The sequence below is a fragment of the Pseudorca crassidens genome, chromosome 17, assembly GCF_039906515.1.
Source record: "Pseudorca crassidens isolate mPseCra1 chromosome 17, mPseCra1.hap1, whole genome shotgun sequence".
In the NCBI taxonomy this organism is placed as follows: domain Eukaryota; kingdom Metazoa; phylum Chordata; class Mammalia; order Artiodactyla; family Delphinidae; genus Pseudorca; species Pseudorca crassidens.
The window spans coordinates 16,093,890-16,112,686 of NC_090312.1; the positions used below are offsets into that span (position 1 = coordinate 16,093,890).

At 44.5% G+C, this 18,797-nt stretch overlaps 1 protein-coding gene across 1 annotated transcript in view; it reads right to left on the reverse strand.

Annotated features, from left to right (window-relative positions):
• Positions 1-18,797, reverse strand: part of FER1L6 (fer-1 like family member 6) — a 147,756-nt gene that overhangs the window by 82,676 nt on the left and 46,283 nt on the right. The window contains exons 12-17 of the mRNA XM_067711323.1: positions 14,842-14,950; positions 13,929-14,100; positions 9,964-10,084; positions 7,332-7,432; positions 3,987-4,077; positions 255-374 (exon numbers count right to left, since the gene is read on the reverse strand). Of these exons, the coding sequence (XP_067567424.1) occupies positions 255-374; positions 3,987-4,077; positions 7,332-7,432; positions 9,964-10,084; positions 13,929-14,100; positions 14,842-14,950 (714 nt within the window). The remainder of the gene's footprint in view (positions 1-254; positions 375-3,986; positions 4,078-7,331; positions 7,433-9,963; positions 10,085-13,928; positions 14,101-14,841; positions 14,951-18,797) is intronic.

The following is an 18,797-nucleotide window of genomic DNA, read 5'->3' on the forward strand; positions in this document are numbered from 1 at the left end:
TATTATTATTATTTAGGAATGTGCTTTTTATTTCGGCTGAATACTCAGGCTTCGTGAAAAAATCAATAAAGCCGTACATGTTTGGCTTAATTTAAAACCCCCTCCTTCACCCTTCCAGCGAATGGTACCTGCTCAGCTCAGCAGGGCTTGAGAGAAAACACTGCTCATCTTTCATTCTTATCAAACATTCAAGCCCCACTGGGAAGATATTCGGTCTCATCTTCCAAATGACCTTTGCCTTTATAGTTGATTACCTCATCCACAAGAAAGCGGATTTTTTCCACAAAGTTTTGGGCCGCCTGGATCATTTCATCAAGAGATAACTTTTTCTTCTGCTGCTGAGTGAGCCCCTTGGCCTCCTTGGCTATGGCCTCCTAAAACAAAACAAGAGTCGGTGTAGATCTTTCTAGAAATCTGGTTAGCGAGCACAGTCCTGTTGCTGGAGATTCCTGAAAGTGCTTGTAAGTTCCATGCTGAGACACTCATGAGGGCTGTTTCAGGCTCTGCTATGGGGCACGCTGCCTTAACAGCAATTTGGTAGGACTATGGGGACAGTGAATATTATCTCAGCTTCATTTGACAGACGAGAAGTTGAGGCCCAGAGAAGCCAGAGGTTTGTCACCAAACCAGAGGTCCCATAGCTCTTTAGTCAAGACCTGAATCTAGGCTTCCTGATACTGACAACAACAACAGCTAAAATAGATCGAGCTCTTACTCTGCACGGGGCAATGTTATATCTGCTGTATTAACCCTTAGGACTCCTCACAGCGACCTTACGGGGTAGGTACTATCATTCCCATTTTACAGCAGAGGAAATAGAGTCATGCAGCTACAGAGAGGCAGAGCTGGACTTGACCCCCTGCTGAGTCCAGAGGCCATGTCCTTCATCACTGCTCTCACCACCTCTCCCCGGAGGCACAGTAGATGCTTCCAGACCAAGTTGGCATCATTGGAGAGAGGCACCAGGGAGATCTGTGTGCGTGGTTGGAACATCTAAAAGTGTTTATTTTGATTCATTCATTCAGCCTGCATTCATGTTCTTAGGGAAAAAAAAAAAACAAAACACTTTGCAGTGATTTCTAAGGCCCTGCATGAGGGGGTCCTGCCCACTGGCTGCTTCATGTTGGAGTGCTTCACTCACTGGGCCTCAGGCACACCGGTCCTCAGGAGGTCCTAAAACATGCCCAGCTCCCTCCTCAAGACTGGGATGCTTAAGGTTCCTCTTGACCACATGTTCTCCCTAGACTCTGCATGGCTGGTTTCTCCTCAGGCCTCCACTGCCATGATACCACTGTCATATATTCTCCCACATTTTCCCAATCACCATGGCCTTTTAAAATGCCCTTCATTAAAAAAACAAAAAAAATGCCCTTCATAATCATAACCTGTAATCGTTTTTATTTACTTTTTGTTATCTATCTCCGTCTTCCCCACTCAAATGTTAACTTTGCAAGGACAGGGGGCCCCTCGGTCTTGTTCTTACCTTGAATACTGAGAGTCTGGTGGAGTTCCTGGCACATAGCGGGTGTTAAATAAATGTTCGTGAAATGAACAGACCAGTCAATAAATTCCTCAAGAACAAGAACCAAGTACTGACAGCCTTGTGTCTCCAGCACCCAGCACAAGGCCTGGCACCGAAGAAGCCCTCTGAATACCTGCTATGCACCAGGCACTATCCCGGGAGCCAAGGCCTGGGACAAGAGGAGGACTCAAGCTTCCTTTCCTTGAGACTTTGACAGTTGGTGAGGTGAAAGCAATATATGCAAATAACTAAAATGTGTAATGCATCATGGGACCAGAGGGGCCAAAGCCAGGTTTTATGGATAATATGATATTTGTGCTGAGCAAAAAATGCATTGAATTCATCAGATGATAAGAAGAAAAAGTACAGTCCAGTTGGAAGGAACAATTACATATGAAGGCACGTAATCAGTGAGGGTTCAGAATCGTTGGCACATAGATACATGGGAAGGGAGCAACGAGAGACAAGGCTGGGAGACTAGGCTGGGACAAGACGGTGAACAGCCCTGTATATCGTGCACAGAGGAATTTGGCCTTTATCTTATGAACTGGGAGACTCCAATCTTTTGTTTTTAATAAATTTATTTATTTATGGCTGTGTTGGGTCTTTGTTGCTGCGCGCAGGCTTTCTCTAGTTGCAGTGAGCGGGGGCTACTCTTCGTTGCGGTGCGTGGGCTTCTCACTGCAAAGCACGGGCTCTAGGTGCACGGGCTTCAGTAGTTGTGGCGCACGGGCTTAACTGCTCCGCGGCATGTGGGATCTTCCCTGACAAGGGCTCAAACCCGTGTCTCCTGCATTGGCAGGCGGATTCTTAACCACTGAGCCACCAGGGAAGCCCTCCAGTGGTTTTTTTAATCAAGAGAGATCTAAGCAGATTTGTGTTTTGGAGACCATTCTGGCTGTGGTATGGAAGGTGGACTAGGGGAAGATGACTGTGATAGCCCTGGCCAGAGACGCTAAAGCACTCGGGTTAGGCAGTGGTCCTGGGGATGAAGAATGGAGTGAGTGCCAGAGTCTTTAAGGGCCGGGGTCTCAACCTGGCCTGGGGTCAAAATGACTGTTTAGTGTGAGGTATAGCAGGGGTCCCCAACCCCCGGGCTGTAGACCGGTAGCGGTCCGCGGCCTGTTAGGCACCGGGCCGCACAGCAGGAGGTGGGCGGCAGGCGAACGAGTGAAGCTGCATCTACCTTTCCCCGTCGCTCCCATTACCGCCTGAACCACTCCCACTGCCCCCCCTCCCGCCCCCATCTGTGGAAAAATCCTGTCCACGAAAGTGGTCCCTGGTGCCAAAAAGGTTGGGGACCGCTGAGGTACAGGATTCAAAGTTGATTCTTAAGCTTCTGATTGGAGCAACAAGTGAGGCTGGTGGTACAAATACAGGACAGGGAACAAGCTTCAGTGGGCAGATGATGGGCTGAGTGGGATACATTGAGTCAGAGGTGCTATGAGGCAAGCAGTGGACGTGTCCACCCAGAGGCTGGAAATGCGGAGAGAGAGCTGGGCCACTGCAAAGCACGGAAGTCTTGGGCTTGTTCAGGACAAGGACTGTCGGACACAGGAAACGAGAGAGCTGTGCGGGCTATCTGTGGAGGACGGGCACCGCAGAGACAGTCAGAGGTGCTGAGGAAGACATTCAGTAGGAAGCAGATCTTACATACGGTGGGAATCTGGCCTCCTTGGAGTAGAGGAGGACACAAAACTTCATTTATTGTTCTGGAAAGCAGGATGAGTCAAGTGTTCAGAGACTCGGGCTTTAGTCTCTGGCGTATGATTAACCAGCTGTGACCCTTAAATAAAATCATTTAACCTCTGTGGGCCTCATTCACATCTTTAAAAATGTCCCTGGCCAAACACTGAGTAATTTTATTTTGCAGAATTATCATGGCCTCAAACAAGACGTCCCTTGGTGCCATTGCTGGAACTGAAGTTTCAAGGAGAGATAATCAGGGTCTGACTTGGTCTGGCGTTTCTCAGTCGTCACTCGTTCAATAGCGACCGAACATCTCTAAGGCACTCAGCACTGTGCAGAGTCTCCAGGGCACAGAGAGGTACCAGCCACTGCCCTGCCCTCAGGTAGTGCTCACAGCTTTTCACACAATTCATAATGGGAGGACACCAAGGAGAGGTAGTTGAGTTATGTCTTTTTGTCTCTCAGCTTAGGAGGCAGAAGGTTAAGTGAAAGAGTCCACAGCCTTTGACAAAATACAAACGTCAAGAAAATGAACAAGTCCTACATCAGAATAGAACATAGGGCTGGTGGGCTTCTAGCTCATTCTTGTAAACATTCAGTAAATGCTAGTTCCTCTCCAACTCACTCATCTATTTATTCCCTTCCCATTCTTCTATATCACACAACTGTAGAACTTTATCCTCATGTGCTCTATGACCTATGCTTCATCCGTGAGGTTTATTTTTAAAGCACACGTTTTAGTTCTTTGCAAAAGTATAAATAGATTTTCACATACCAGCTCCTGCCAACAGAGCGTAAGTCGTTTCTTATCTAAATTGGTTTGGTTCAACATCTTGGGTTTCTTTTCCACTTCAGAGATAAACGCACTATAAGAGAATAACAATTTTGAAACCTACTTAGTGAAAATTCATTTATATAATTCCAGAGATTTGCAAGTATACTTTCTGCAATACAATAGGAAAGTTGATGAAGCCACAGAACCAAGATTTTTCATTTTGGATTAAGCAGTAAGGCACTAACTTTTCTATGAGACAAAATGCGAATGGGAAATAGTGCCAGGCCTCACATTAGTTTTGGGGATGTTTGTTTTTCTACTTTCTTTCAGTATATACCTATTGTGATTCCTATCCAAGTTCATAACAGCAAACACAAAATAATGCAGTTTTCCTTTATCTTACAAATTTAACACACACCAAAATGTTCCTGAAAATTGTATGTAGAGCAAATATTTTAGACTCAAAACTGGGCTATGTCTTCACATTTTTAAAACCAAACAAAGGACTGAATAGTAACGTTTTGAGGGATGAAGTTAAAAATGTGTTCAATAGGAAAATGGTAATGGTTATAAATGCAATTGAAGAAGAAACAGAAATGACTTTAAATTTGGGGAAATAAGATATTCCCTCATCAGCAATAAATTAAAATCGATACCATTTTCACTTACTAAAAACCAGGTAATATTCAAGGTTGATAATATTCAAAGGGAAATAGTCACTCTCCTCTGTTATGATAGGAGAGTGTTAATTATTATAATGTTTAAGAGGTTATTTGACAGCATCTATCAAAATTTAAATGTCCATATAATTTGATCCAAAAATTATACTAGAATTCTACCCTTCAAAAATAACTGAAGATTCTTGCAAAAATATGTTTACATAGTAATGTTTATTGTAGCATTGTTTATAGTAGCAAAATAAATCAGAACAACTTAAATATAAGGGACTAGTTAAATACTACATGATACATATCACGTGATTGAACACTGGGGACGAGTATTAGGTGCTACTGGAGAAAGATACCAGTGATACACTGCTGAGTGAAAAAGCAATCTGCTGAACAAAATGTGTGACGTTTATGAAGAAATAGAGTATTTTTATGAATGTGTGTTTGCAAATGCACAGGAAAAAAGGAAGACAAATCGAACTCTTCTCTCTGAGTGGGACTGGAGAGAGAGTTGAGAACACTTTTCCTTTATACATCCTGCATTTTGTTGTTGTTGAAGATGAGCATGTAGTATTTCTGTGATGAAAAGAATCAATTACAAAAGAACAAAAGGGGGATCTAAGATGACACACCTCCCAGGGAGGGGTCCCACACCAGAGCTCTGCCTGCTGGTAACTGGAAACTTCAATCAGAAATTCTCTTTGGACATACTAGTCATTGCATTTTCTCTTCATGTTTAAAAAGAATAAAAAGGAGTCTATTTTGAGGAGGGAGTCTTGGTGCCACCTGTCTCCCTTTCTTTCCTAGAGGCAGAAGGAATCCATGCCACTCCCAGAATGGATCACCTCTAGGAAACATTATGGATGCTTCTAATCTCTCTCCCGTCCTCACAGGGGGAGAAGTAACTTATTTCCCCATCAGAATGGGGGTAGATGACTTTGGCACGTGATTCTGTCCATTCCTCGTCTTTCAGACCCCACCCACTGCCAGCTGTGGGTGGCCTCCTCACCTGAACACAGCAGGTGGCCTGTCCCTTCTGGGGGGAAGCCCCAAAGTCCAACTGCTCAACCTCAAACAGCTGGGGGGACCACAAAGTCTCCTTGACCTAAGGTACAAACTTTTTTCTCAAATCCAGGTTTACCAAATATAAAATGAACGTTTGATCTCTGTCTGACCCTCATGAATATTTTTTTCAGTTGGCTTTAAACTTGAAGAGAAAAGGGAATAATTATCACTTCCAAGTAACCCCCTAATAGAGAAAAGTTATTGAGCTATTAATTTGCCCACAGTTTCTAAAAATATGACCATGAAGCTTTTAAGGATGCTTCAAGGGATTTGCAGGTGACACTTAGCTCACAGCAGGAGTAGCACTGATATATATTGCTTCTATGTGAAACACAGAAAAGAAAGAAAGAGAGAAAAAACTACATATTTATTTCTTTGCTTTCTTTTTTTTAAGTAAAAAAGGCTTGGGTAGTTGAGAGATTAGGAAAGACGAAACTTACAAAGCTGAACACGAGAATCTATTAATTTTTTTCTTTCCATCACATGAATAGCTATTCCTTTTCCATTGATTCTATTACAACAAATTCTCAGTATTGCTCACGTCTTGACCCAATTCATCAGGTTATTTCCTTATGGGGAAGGCAGCCTCTACGATGGCCCCAATGATCTCCACCTCCTACTCTTCTTGCCATTGTGCAATTCATCCCCTTTGAATGTGCACTGGTCCTAGTGACTTGCTTTTAACAGAAGACATCAAGACTGATGGGATGTCGCATCCAAGATTAGGTTATAAAAGACCGTGATGTCCGTCTTATTGGCATGTTCTCTCTGACTCCTCTTTCTTACTCATTCTGATGCAGTCAGCTGCCATGTTGTGAGAGGTAGCTTGGAGAGGCTCACATGGCAAGGAATTGAGGATGACCTCCAAACAACAGCTAGCAGGGAACTGGAGTCCTCAATCATCCTCAGTCCAACAGCTCATGAAGAACTGAATTCTGCAAATGTCCGTATGAGTGATCTGGGAAGTGAGTCCTTCCCAGTTGAGCCCTGAGTTAACTGTAGCCTTAGTCAATGCCTTGACTGCAGCCTGGGAGAGGTCCTGAGCCAAGGACCCAGCTAAGCCACACCTGCATTCATGACCCAAGAAACTGTGAAATAATAAATATGTGTAAGCCACTAAATTTGAGGGCTATTGTTACTCTGTAATAGATAACTAATACACCCTGTTTTTTCATCTTTTATTATATTGTCTACCTCCTGGAATAAAAGTCATTAATTGGTGCTTATTAATGTGGTGTATAAAAATTCTATTAAATAGCATTTGATATAATTTATCCATCTACTTGCCAAATAGTTGTTGAGTACCTAACAGATGCAAAGAGCCACGCTGGACACTGACACTACCAGCATTTTTCTTGTTTCATAAAATGTCTCTGCAGTCTTTCTTTTCTTCTCTTTTCCTTTTTCTTCCCCCCTTTGCTTTATGTTTTAGCTAAGTGTCAGGAAGCAGTAGTGAGCCCACAGTTGCAGCTAAATTACTGAACAAAATTAAGATGGATATAACACTATTCAATGCCCATATGAATGCATGTAAAATCGACCATTTTCTAAGTAGTTAAAAGCTGATTCCATATCTGCTGAGCTACCCAGATGACAGTTGTCTCTGCAGTACCTGCTTTGACTGACGAAGTCAGTGAGCACCATCTTCATTTTCTCTTCCGGGGCTTCCTCTGAAATCTTAATCAGTTCTTTCACTTCCTCTATACCTTCATCCTGAAAACAAACCACAGAGGTGGGGGGATGAGAGGTGGGAATGAGACACCATAGTGGAGATACTGATTCTAACACCCACAGAAATAATATCGAGCTGAGATTTTGTTTTGAAAATGAAGGAACATATCTCTTGTTTTTTCGTGTATGTCTGAACAGGGAAATGCTACTGCATTCTAACTTCGAACCTTCCTTTCTTAACTGGAATTGGCCCAGATTCAAGTCTTCTCCTGTGTTGCTCAAACTCATTGTTTCTGTCCCAGATTTATTCATGAACTGAGTTCCATTTATTTAGAATCTACCTTGTGAGGGAAACCTAATGTCATGGGAAATACCTAACAAAGTAGAGTAAATTAGATAGAATTATCAAAAACTTCAAAAGCAATGTTCACGCCAGTTTGTTATATAGGAGTATAACCACACTGGATAATCCCCGAAACTAACAGGCTATCAATTCTTCTGATTATGGGGGTTTTTGTCAGGGGTGGGGTGTTGAGGGAAAAGAAGACAGGTTGTGTATGACATTGGCTATATGCTTGTCTACTTAATCATTGTACTTTTCTTTTGGATCCTAAATTCTAGGGTTCCATTTCATGGCTTGGAGGAAAATGGCACCCAAGGGGCAATGTACACGTCACCACTGCTTTGCTAGAATTTACAACAACGACATCCTCCATCACATACCTAGGGACATATATTTCCCTCTTTGCCCCTTCACTATAAGTACAGGCAACACTGTGGAGCGGTTAAAGGTTTAGGCTTGGGAGTCAGACTACCTATGACATCCAATTCCAGGCTTTATCGGTGACCTCACCCACTTCTGCCCAGTTTCCTCATCTGTAAAATCTGGCAATAATGGTACCCACCTATAGCCCCATAGGGAAATGTGAACTTCTTCAAACCGTGCTTCGTGCTTAGTAAACATTCAGTCAGGTTAGCCATGATATGCCACGCATGGCAGGGATCCTGGCTCTGAGAAAGAATTAGAAACAAGTGCTCAAGGCTACTATGGCCTCTAGGGATAAGAAAATTCTGATTTGTTTGTTCAAGACTTTTAGAAATAAACTACTTTGTCTGAAGGAGAAGCAAGACCAGCCATAAAAAGCGAGTCCATGGCCTCCCCATGGCGTGACTCCAAACCCAGCCTCCATGACCGCTTTCAGACTCTGTCTCCATGATGCCTGCAATCCCCATGGCCAGAGGCAATACTGTGTTTTGTTTTGTTTTGCTTTGTTTTAATTAATTAATTAATTTTATTTTTGGCTGCGTTGGGTCTTCGTTGCTGCATGCGGGCTTTCTCTAGTTGCGGCGAGCTGGGGCTCCTCTTCCTTGCGGTGCGCGGCCTTTTCATTGCAGTGGCCTCTCTTGTTTGCGTAGCACGGGCTCTAGGAGCACGGGCTTCAGTAGTTGTGGCACCCGGGCTTAGTTGCCCCGCGGCATGTGGGATCTTCCCAGACCAGGGCTCGAACCTGTGCCCCCTGCATCGGCAGGCGGATTCTCAACCACTGCGCCACCAGGGAAGCCTCCAATACCGTGTTTTACACAATTGGAGACAGAATTATAAAGCAAACGGGAGAGAGAAATGTGCGCTTTCCTTCGTGTGGGTTTTTATGGAATGAGAGGGATCAGACCAGGGTCCCCTGGTGAGGCACAGTGGGACAGAGAGGAGAGGACACTGCCCGTGAGATGTGTGGGCTGGAAAGAGGAATGTGGAGTAAACGAAAAGGAATCACAAAGGGAGGGAGATACCAAAGGAGCAGTGTTCCCAGGTTTTCTTCCCCCCCTCCACCCGGCAGGGGTTGGGTGGGACAGCCTAGTATTTTTCACATATAGGTGCTGTTTTAAATACTTTCACACATTCAATTCCTCAAATAATTCTGAAGGAAAAGAGCAGGATATGATGGAAGAGGGTAAAAGGGAGCGAGTAAGAAGGTTTCTCTGAGGAAGTGCTTAAGTATGAGCCCTGGAGGTTGACTGGGCTTCACAGGAGAAACATGAAGGGGAAAAGCAGCCCTGACAGAGGGAACAGCATGGAGGTGGCTAGGAGGCACAGAGGAGCCTGGTTTCTTTGAGGCACTTGAAAGGAGACCAGCGTGCTTGGAACACAGTAAGGAGGAAGAGCACGTGAGATGTAGGACTGGAGAGGTGTCAGGGCTTGAACTTGGAGGAACTGTCCACCGTGTTAAGGACTTAGGATTTTATATTAGTTGAAGCTAAGATCTATCAATTTTGTGAGAAAGCTGTCCATCCCTTGCCTTTGGAGGTTGGGAAAGTGGCCTATCCCTAGGTCCTATAACAGTTAGAAGCAGAGCAGGGATTTGAATTTGGATAATTTGATTTAAAGTCAAGGGATTTTGCAAAATGTATTCTCATTCCCCTGGGTCCGTGCGGTAGGAGCCAGGTGTCCTCCAAATGCAGCAGCCTCAATTCACTTGTATTTAAACTGAGGTCAAGACCCTCTACTGGGTGGAAAAATATCCCCTTTGCCTCCAGCTTCCCAATATTCAAATCCATCACCTGTCAGAGTCACCTACCAGGAGGTCCGCCATTTTCTCCAGCATGTTGGACCAATGTAGCCTAAACGTCTGGTCTCCCCAAGAACTGATGAAATAGACACAGGGCTTCTTGGCCTCGAACGGCAAATAGTTGTAATTCCTGGGAAAACACATTAGGTCTGGAAGTTAGCTGGTGATCAGTGTTTTTCAGACAATCCCAGTAACCTGTTCATGTTTGTATGTTCTGGGTGGGTTGGGGGAAGGGTGATGACAAAATAGTCAAACTATTAATTCCATCCTTAGCCTTTACTTGGGGATCCATAGACAATAAGCAATGAACTGTTATATGGCTACAGCGGTGAGGTAATAACAGCTACCACCCTCTGACCCAGGGCAAAGTTTAGAAATGATCTCACAGAGGGAAGGCAAGCCCTCTTCAAGGAGAAATTCTCTTTCCAATTGAGAGAAGAGAGAAAGGAGAAAAACTAACATCTTTTTCCTTTTAATGTCTATATGCTGGGCCCTGACTGTGTAAGGATCAACCGAGATAACAGATGTGAATGTATTTTATAAACTGAAATCGCTAGAGAAATCTAAGAGGGTAATAATATTAATGAAGATGAAGTCATGTGCTTCAAACTAAACGTCAGCATCCCATGGCTTGCCTTCCATTCATCCATCCATACAAAATGTATTGTTGCTGGGCATTGGTGCCGGTAATGCAGATGACCTGCTTGACTAAGCAGGGACGAGAGGGATGGCAAAGTAGCTGGAAGGGGAGCTGTGGAGCCAAAGAGAATGGCTGATGGCGATGGTTGGATGTGCTTAAATGATAAGAAAAAAGTTAAGAGGATGAGACTGAAGACAGAAAAGAAGGAACTAACCAGTAGAATTCAGTTCCCAAGGAGGAAAGGGATGGATGTGAAAGCAGGCAAGATGGGAGAGGTGTAGCAAAAAGCTGAAGTTCCCTGCCTAAAGACATTGATATTCTTAACTAGGTTTGCCCTCAGCCGCCTGTAACTGTCCCATACACACCCAGCTCTGTGTGAAGAGAAACGTGGAAGGCAGGCCAGTCTTGTCATGGAGGCAACAGACAAATTGTGTGTGTATGTGCATGTGTGTGTATGTTGTGTGTGCACATGCGTGCATGTGTGTGTGTGGTGGTCTATTAGAGAATCTTCCAGTTCAGCTGCTGCCACCCTGGCTTGCCACTATGGACAGAGCCTCGATATAGTGACAGGAATATAAAGCCCCAAAACACCAGCATGGCATCTTGGTCTCTTCGAGCCAGCCTGTCAGGACTAATGTGAGGTCCATCTGAGGGTTCCATAGAGCTCTCATTTCCTCTCAAACCCTTCCCACACTACATCCCCTGACATCCCCTCCAACAGTCAACAACGGGCTAGTCTAACAAGGTGGGGATGTTTTCACTGCCAAAAGGATCCCGGCGAAAGGATGCAGAGTACCAATGAGAGTCTCATAAAAGCCTCCCAGAGCTGCAGATCCCGTTCATTGATGTCCTCAGTTTCGAGACTGGACAGAGAAGCCATTAAAGGGCTGGGAAGTTTGGGGTCCTTTTTGGTGCGTGTAAAGGAGGGTGGCTGCCAGGGACCCATAAAAAAGACCCCAAAGAAGGTGGTCTGTGGGAGGGGGAGGGTGGTCCATGGGAGAGACGGGATTTAGAAAATGTAGGTCATGCTCAAAAATTATTATTTTCACTTACTGCTTCCTACTTTGTCCCAGACAGTCGCTTTCTGTCCCTTAAGCTCGTTCTCGCCCTTTAGGATGTCGCCCTTGTTGTGACCTTTCCCAACTCTTCACCCCCTCCACTGCCCCCCTCTACCCACATAGTACCCTGTGCCCAACCCAGTTATAGCATGTGCTTAACTCATTCAGAAACAGTTATGAGCGTCTACTATGTGCCTGGCATGGAGATGAGCAGATCCAAAGGTGAACAAGACACAGTCCTTTGCCCTCAGGTACTCACAGTCTAATAGGGAGACAGACTAGTAAAAATATCTTAATGCAGTGTGATTAGTGTTTGATGCAGGTGAGTAGAGAAGGTCCAAATAAGACTTGGGATTCAGGGAAGGGAACTTGAACTTAGTCTTGAAAGGTAACGGAAGCGAGCAGTTCTGAGGAGGGTGCTTGTTGCCTCTGGCAGAAGGAAGAGCGTGTTCAAAGGCCCAGACACGGCAAACCACAGGACCCATCTGAGGAATGGCGGTGCGGGAACGCTGGGGTTTGGGGAATACCCAGAGGTTATCGTAGAGAAGTGGGTAGGGATCAAATCAACAAAATATGTCCCCTGGGCTTCCCTGGTGGCGCAGGGGTTGAGAGTCCGCCTGCCTTTGCAGGGGACAAGGGTTCGTGCCCCGGTCCGGGAAGATCCCACATGCCGCGGAGTGGCTGGGCCTGTGAGCCATGGCCGCTGAGCCTGCGCATCCGGAGCCTGTGCTCTGCAACGGGAGAGGCCACGGCAGTGAGAGGCCCGCGTACCGCAAAAAAAAAAAAAAAAAAAAATGTCCCCTGAAATTAATTCTGAAAGCCACAGACAGCGAATGTATAATGTCAATCAGGGGACTGGGGAGTTCAGATAGACAGTTCAGTGAATTTCTTGAAACAGATCCAAGCCAGGTAAGAGGTGTTTAAAATAATTGAGGCCAAAGGTGCTGACAGGCCAGATTCAAGAAATGGCAATAGAGGACACACTGGAGAACTCGAATTGACCAGACTTCATCACTCATTGGATACGGGTAGGAAGGGAAAAGTGAACACTTGCCAACTTTCTGATTTGTGGCTCGGAGGATGCAGACAATGTTATGACCAGTCTCTGAGATGGGAAAGATAGGAAAAGGGGCAAAGTTGTCTGTGAAGACAATGAGTCTGGTGAATAATCCAGGGACCCCCAAATGGAGGTGTCTGGACCTGCTGCTCAGGAAAGAAGCCCATCTGGGGAAATAGATGTGAGAGTCATTATTCTAACAGTGGTCGGTAAGCCATGGGTTCGTGCCCAGAAAGAGAAGAGCGAAGATTGAAGAGAACTAACGATGTGGTTCCCATCCCCTCACATGTGAACAGGGAGAGCAATGTTCTCTTATGACAATCCAGTGAGATCGTATTTTTTTACTCATGGCATAAAGCTCAGAACACAGAAGAATCTCTCTACATGTGGCTTTCCCTTCTCATAAACCATTTGGTTGACATCACTTTCTTAAGACAGTTCTATAATTTCACTTCTCTTTGCATGTTGAAATGTTACTTGGATTAACGATCAGTGAGGGCACGTGTAGGTGCCCCAGCAGTTTTCTGAAACGGTCTTTTCTGGTGGCTGACGCTCATTTTTGAGTTCTTCAGTTTGATGGTGGGCAAAAATAAGATAATAAATCATGTATCTAATAATTCCACCAACTTGAGTTTACATTATATTCAGATGACTATAACAACTGTTAATAGGATTTGGGATTGAAATTTTAACATCTGACCTTCCTACCTTGTTATGCTTCAAAGTTATAGAATGAATGGAGCTTCAGATACGATAATAATAACCATCATCATTGCTCTGCCCTTACATGAATCCCCTGGATGTGTCGTTTGGAGAGCTGTCAACATGTTACTAAGAATTCAGGAGAGTGGCACTTACCATGTTGCCCTTGTTTGCACTTTGTTCTTTTTTTTTGCAGTACGCGGGCCTCTCACTGCTGTGACCTCTCCCGTTGCAGAGCAACAGGCTCCGGACGCGCAGGCTCAGTGGCCATGGCTCACAGGCCCAGCCGCTCTGCGGCATGTGGGATCTTCCCGGACCGGGGCATGAACCCGTGTCCCCTGCATCGGCAGGCGGACTCTCAACCGCTGCGCCACCAGGGAAGCCCTGCACCTTGTTCTTATAAATAAGATAAAGAATGTTTCCAGTTTTAGGGAAGAACTGAATCAAATATTCCCAGAAATTGGTCAAGCTTCTACTGTCAGAAACCCTGGCTACTCTCACCTGCTGTGTCTCCTACCTGTTCCCTTCTGTCACGAGTGGCTTCTCGGGGTGAGTGGTGGAGACCATGGGCATGGCTGCGTCCCCTTCTCCTTCATGCAGCAGTGGAAGGGCATCTTCTTCAGCTGGGTCAACTGAGTTCTTCCTATTCCCATGATGCGATCCCCCATCAATCAAGTTCCCAAAGTTACCTGAAGAGCCAGTGGCAAGGGGAGAAGGGCCAGGTGTCAATAGCAGAATCAGGCTGCTTGGCAGAAAGGATCCAAGTTTATGTCTTCCCAGGGCAGGGAAATAAGCTCTCAGTATGAAGGTAGAGTGATGGGCAGACCAAAGAAATAAGATTAACAATGACACTAAGCCATCATCAACATACATCTTAGGGTTTTTTTGTAAAAATTACTTAAGTTACAAATTAACTGGATTCCATCTCCATTTCCTTCTGCTCCACTGATGGAGAACTTCCCAAATATAAATCAAGACCTTCTCTGATGGAATGCTCTTTCTTGGAGTGGTTTTCCCAGATGTACATCAGTCCAGGAAGATTGCTGGGAGTTATAATAACAGCACCTATTATATGTGTGGCATGTTGCATGCATTAACTCATTAAACCCTTGCAACAGCTCCATGAGGAGTTATCATTATTTCCATTTTATAGACGAAGAAACTGAGACCCAGAGCAATTAAGGGAACCAGAATTAGTAGTCCAAGTCTGTCTGAATGCAAATTATACTCTTAATCCTTTTTTTAAGTATGAAAATAAATCTATCCCTTACATATTGACACCAGAGTGGATAAGGATTTATTCATTTCTTCCTGAGGTGCAAACCTCCAGCAGAGTGCTACCATCTTCACGTAACACATGAATTCATTTATTTAAGAGGTAGGTATAAAGTTCATGTCATGTGCCAGGCGCCGTGCTTGTCTGCACTTACCAATAGAAACTTCAAAGCTAATGGGTTTATCTCCAATCCTCCGGTCAATCATGGTAGCTTCAAAAAATGCTCCAAAGAGTAAAAATTCCTCTTGTTTTTCTGGTACAATCTATAGAAAGAAAAAAATACATTAGACAGGGCTGGCTCTTTTTTTAGCAGGAGGAAGCTGAATTAGTGATGCCAACCCGGTCCAAGGTAATTTATAGAAACTTGAGTCTTGGTGTCAGCCTGAAATGGCACATAGTTTCCCCTCTAATAAGACTGGCAGAAACCAGGACCTACAAATTGCAAATCCAAATTCAGCCATTTATCTAGAATGATGTAGTATCCACCTCCTGAGCTTCAACCTTACAATCAAATTTCCTTTTATTTTAAAGGTAAGCTTGGTATACCTATCTTTCTAAGAGGTTGATTGTTCAAGGAGCATGCGTAGCTGGGATACCACATGACACAGCATCACATCTCTGAGCGAAGAGGCTGAATGAGCTGGATTTATAGTCTGTTCTTTCTGGTTTTACCCTTGGACTTATTAAACTCAACAGAAAAAGCAATACGGTTCATTTAAGGAAATAAAGCAGTCGTGGCTTCATAGATTAAGAGCTCCCTTCAATCAAGAGCCCTGACCTCTGTTCCTCTCTCTTTTTTGAGAGCCTTCCTTCACACATGAGCCTCCTGTGCTGTTGGCATCAGCAGGAAATGTTTCTGTTGACCAGAAAATGTGGGACAGGGTGGGGACCTAGTGCTGGCTCTTAGTCACAGAGCACACACCACTCCCACCTGCCACCACTGTGTCCCTTGGCTGTAAGCCAGCCCCTTATCGCGCCTTCATGGGGCCAAGTTTACTATCTGGGAGGAGGTTAAAAACCACTCAGAGACCTGAAGGGAATGGAGGCCATAGAGCCTGGAAGAGGGACAGCAGGTTCCAAGGCCAGCCAATCCCCTCTTCAAATCCCAACTCTGCTACTTCCTAGCTGTTGACTTTGGGCAAGCCATGCCCATTGCCCGGGTGTCATTTTCCTTGTCTGTGAAATAAACATCATAGGAGGACCTACACGGGGAAGAAATGAGATCATCCATGTGCAATACCTATTATAAAGCCTACTCATATCAATGCTGCAAGTGGCAGTCCCCATAAGTATTTCAACTATAATTCATGTCTTAATCCCACCCACCCTTCAAGGTCCAACCCAAATGCCTCTTCTTCTGGAAGCATCCACTGACTCCCTGAGTTAGAAAAATGATGATGGTAATGTTTACAGAACTCTTACTATGTGTCAGATGTGGTATTAAGAATTTTACCTACATTACCTCATGTAATTCTCATAACTATCCTAGGAGGGGGATCTTTCTATTATACCCATTTAAAGATGAAGACACTGCAATTCCATGAAAGATTAAGATATCTGTCCAAAGTTACTAAACATGACTAATACTTATTGAGCACTTACTATGTGCCAGGCTCTGTTCTAATAAGCACTTTGTTGTATTAATTCATTAAATCCTCACTGTGAGCCGATGAAGTAAAGGTTATTATTGGAAATAAACCTAAGGAGCTTATGTCACTTGCTCAAAGATTCAAACAGAGGGAATGTTTGTCCAGAGGCTGGGGCAGTAACCACTGCACCATACTGCCATGTCTTAAACTCAGCTGTCTTACTTGGGAGCCCAGCATTTTAATCATTATACTGCACTCACTCCAGGAAATAATAGCACTTTCTCTGTCCCTACTTATCGCACTTATCACTTTCCACTTCCTGTATATTTATTATGTCTTATCTCCCTTTCTATAACCATAAATTTCATGGAGTCAGACTCTATTTTTATTCCTTCCAATGCTGAGGATTTAAAAATGAATACAAAGTTTGACCTAAGGGAGAAAATCTTTGATGGTGGTGATGAGGGTGAGTTTTGAAAGCCAGCAACATGGGATTTCATTTGTCCAGATATGCAATGAGAGTAAGGCTGCAGCAAAGGAGATTAGAGCTGGAGGACCCTGGAGAGCTAAAAAAGAAGAAGATGCTGCAGAAAAAGGATGTTACCACGTTGGTAAGGGCAAACTCTGAGCTGTTGAGACTCTGGGAAAAGGAGGAGCCCAGTGTGGTGGTTTTAAAATATGTCCACAAATTCTTGGAAAATCTTCCCCTTAAAAGGGGAAGGCTAATTCCCCCCCACACCCCTTTCAGCATGGCCTGGACTTGCTGCTCATTTCTAACAATTAGAATGTGGCCTAAATGTCAGGGTGTGACTTCCATGGATGTGGTCATAAAAGACATAGCAGTTTCTGCCTTGCTCTCTCTTGGATCACCCACTCTGGGGGAAGTCAACTTCCATGACGACACTCGAGCAGCCTATGGAAGGGTCCATGTAGTGAGGAACTGAGGCCTCCTGCCCACAGCCATGTGAGTGCCCCATGTTGGAATTAGATCCTACAGCTTGAGTCAAGCCTTCAGATAACTGCTGCCCCTACCAACATCTAAATGGGAACCTCATGAGAGATTCTGAGCCAGACCCACCAAGCTAAGGTATTCCCAAGTTCCTCACCCACAGAGGAAATAAACATTTGTTTATTTCGTGCTGCTAAAGTTGGAGGTAATTTGTTATACAGCAATAGATAACTAATAAACACAGCAAGGAACTGACCACAAACCAGAAAGCCAAGATTAAGAGAGGAGGAAGGAGAAATAAGGGTTTGAATGAAATAAAAGTTTGAATGAAATAAAGGTCTGAATTTTCCCCTCTCAGACAACGCAATAGCCAAGATGACGCCCTGGCCTTGTAGAAAAGTGGATGCTCTACCCCACATAAGTTCCCAGTCACCCTGGCTTTCTGCTAGACTTGACTTTTTCTGATGACCTCAGCAAAATATCTTGAAGATATTGACTTAGGTTAAAGAAATCTTCAACTAGCCCCTTTCCATTTTGCAATCTCTGTTTAGAAAAGAATGGGACATTCAACAGGGACAGATACAGGGGATATCAGTTTAGGTGGCCACTAAGCTACCCACAATTTTTGGCAAAGTCCAAATAAGGTCAAGCAGGGTGGAGAGCTCTGAATAACCTTCCCCTGGTGGTGGGAGTAAACCATAGAAACACACTGGTAACCACAGCAACAGCAAAGGTATTGCCTGCTCACCATGGATGTGCTAAGAACTCTGCGGACCATTTTACAACTATTCCCTCATTCACTCCAGGAGGTGCCTACGACAGAGGGACCATTACCACCCCATTCTGTTGATGAGTAAACTGAAACACGGAGAGGTGTTAGTATCAGAGCCATGAATAGGACCAATCCCCAAGATTTCCAACCCTGAGCTACAACCTCTCCCCCGCACTGTTTCTTAAGATTTACTAGCTCCCAGCAGTAAAATTAAGTGGCTCTTCCAAAGCTAAGGTGACCCACATACTAAAAATCCTTCCATCTGTCTAGTCTCTACCAGGAATGGACAGCTCAGGAAGACTGGCCATTACCTCCCTTCCCCATCTAAAATTATTGCCTGGATGACCTGAGAAACACACTCCCAGAGGTAGAATCATCCAAGCTATAATCTACCCACCCAAACATAAAATTCCTTCGTTTGCAACTACAAAGTACTATTGCTGAACTGAACAACTGAGAGGATATTCATGGTTTGTACTCCTCTTGGAGCCCCAGATCTCTCTACCATAACACAGAACTGGGCTAAAAGATGCTGCGGTGCATTATGTTGAATCCCAAGCAAAGATAACCATTCCTTCCAGCTGTGATTTCCCCACAGCCGTGGGGGGGCGGGGGCAGGAGAATAGGTTTCTCACTTTCTTTCATCCCACAGCTTGTCACCCACTCTTCTTCCTCTTCATCCCTCATCCCACATTATCTCACATCCAGAGCGTACACTAAGCTCACAAAACTAAACAAAATTAGGCCACGGATAGACTTCAGTCCATCACCCCACCACCCACTCCCACCAGCTCCCCCAG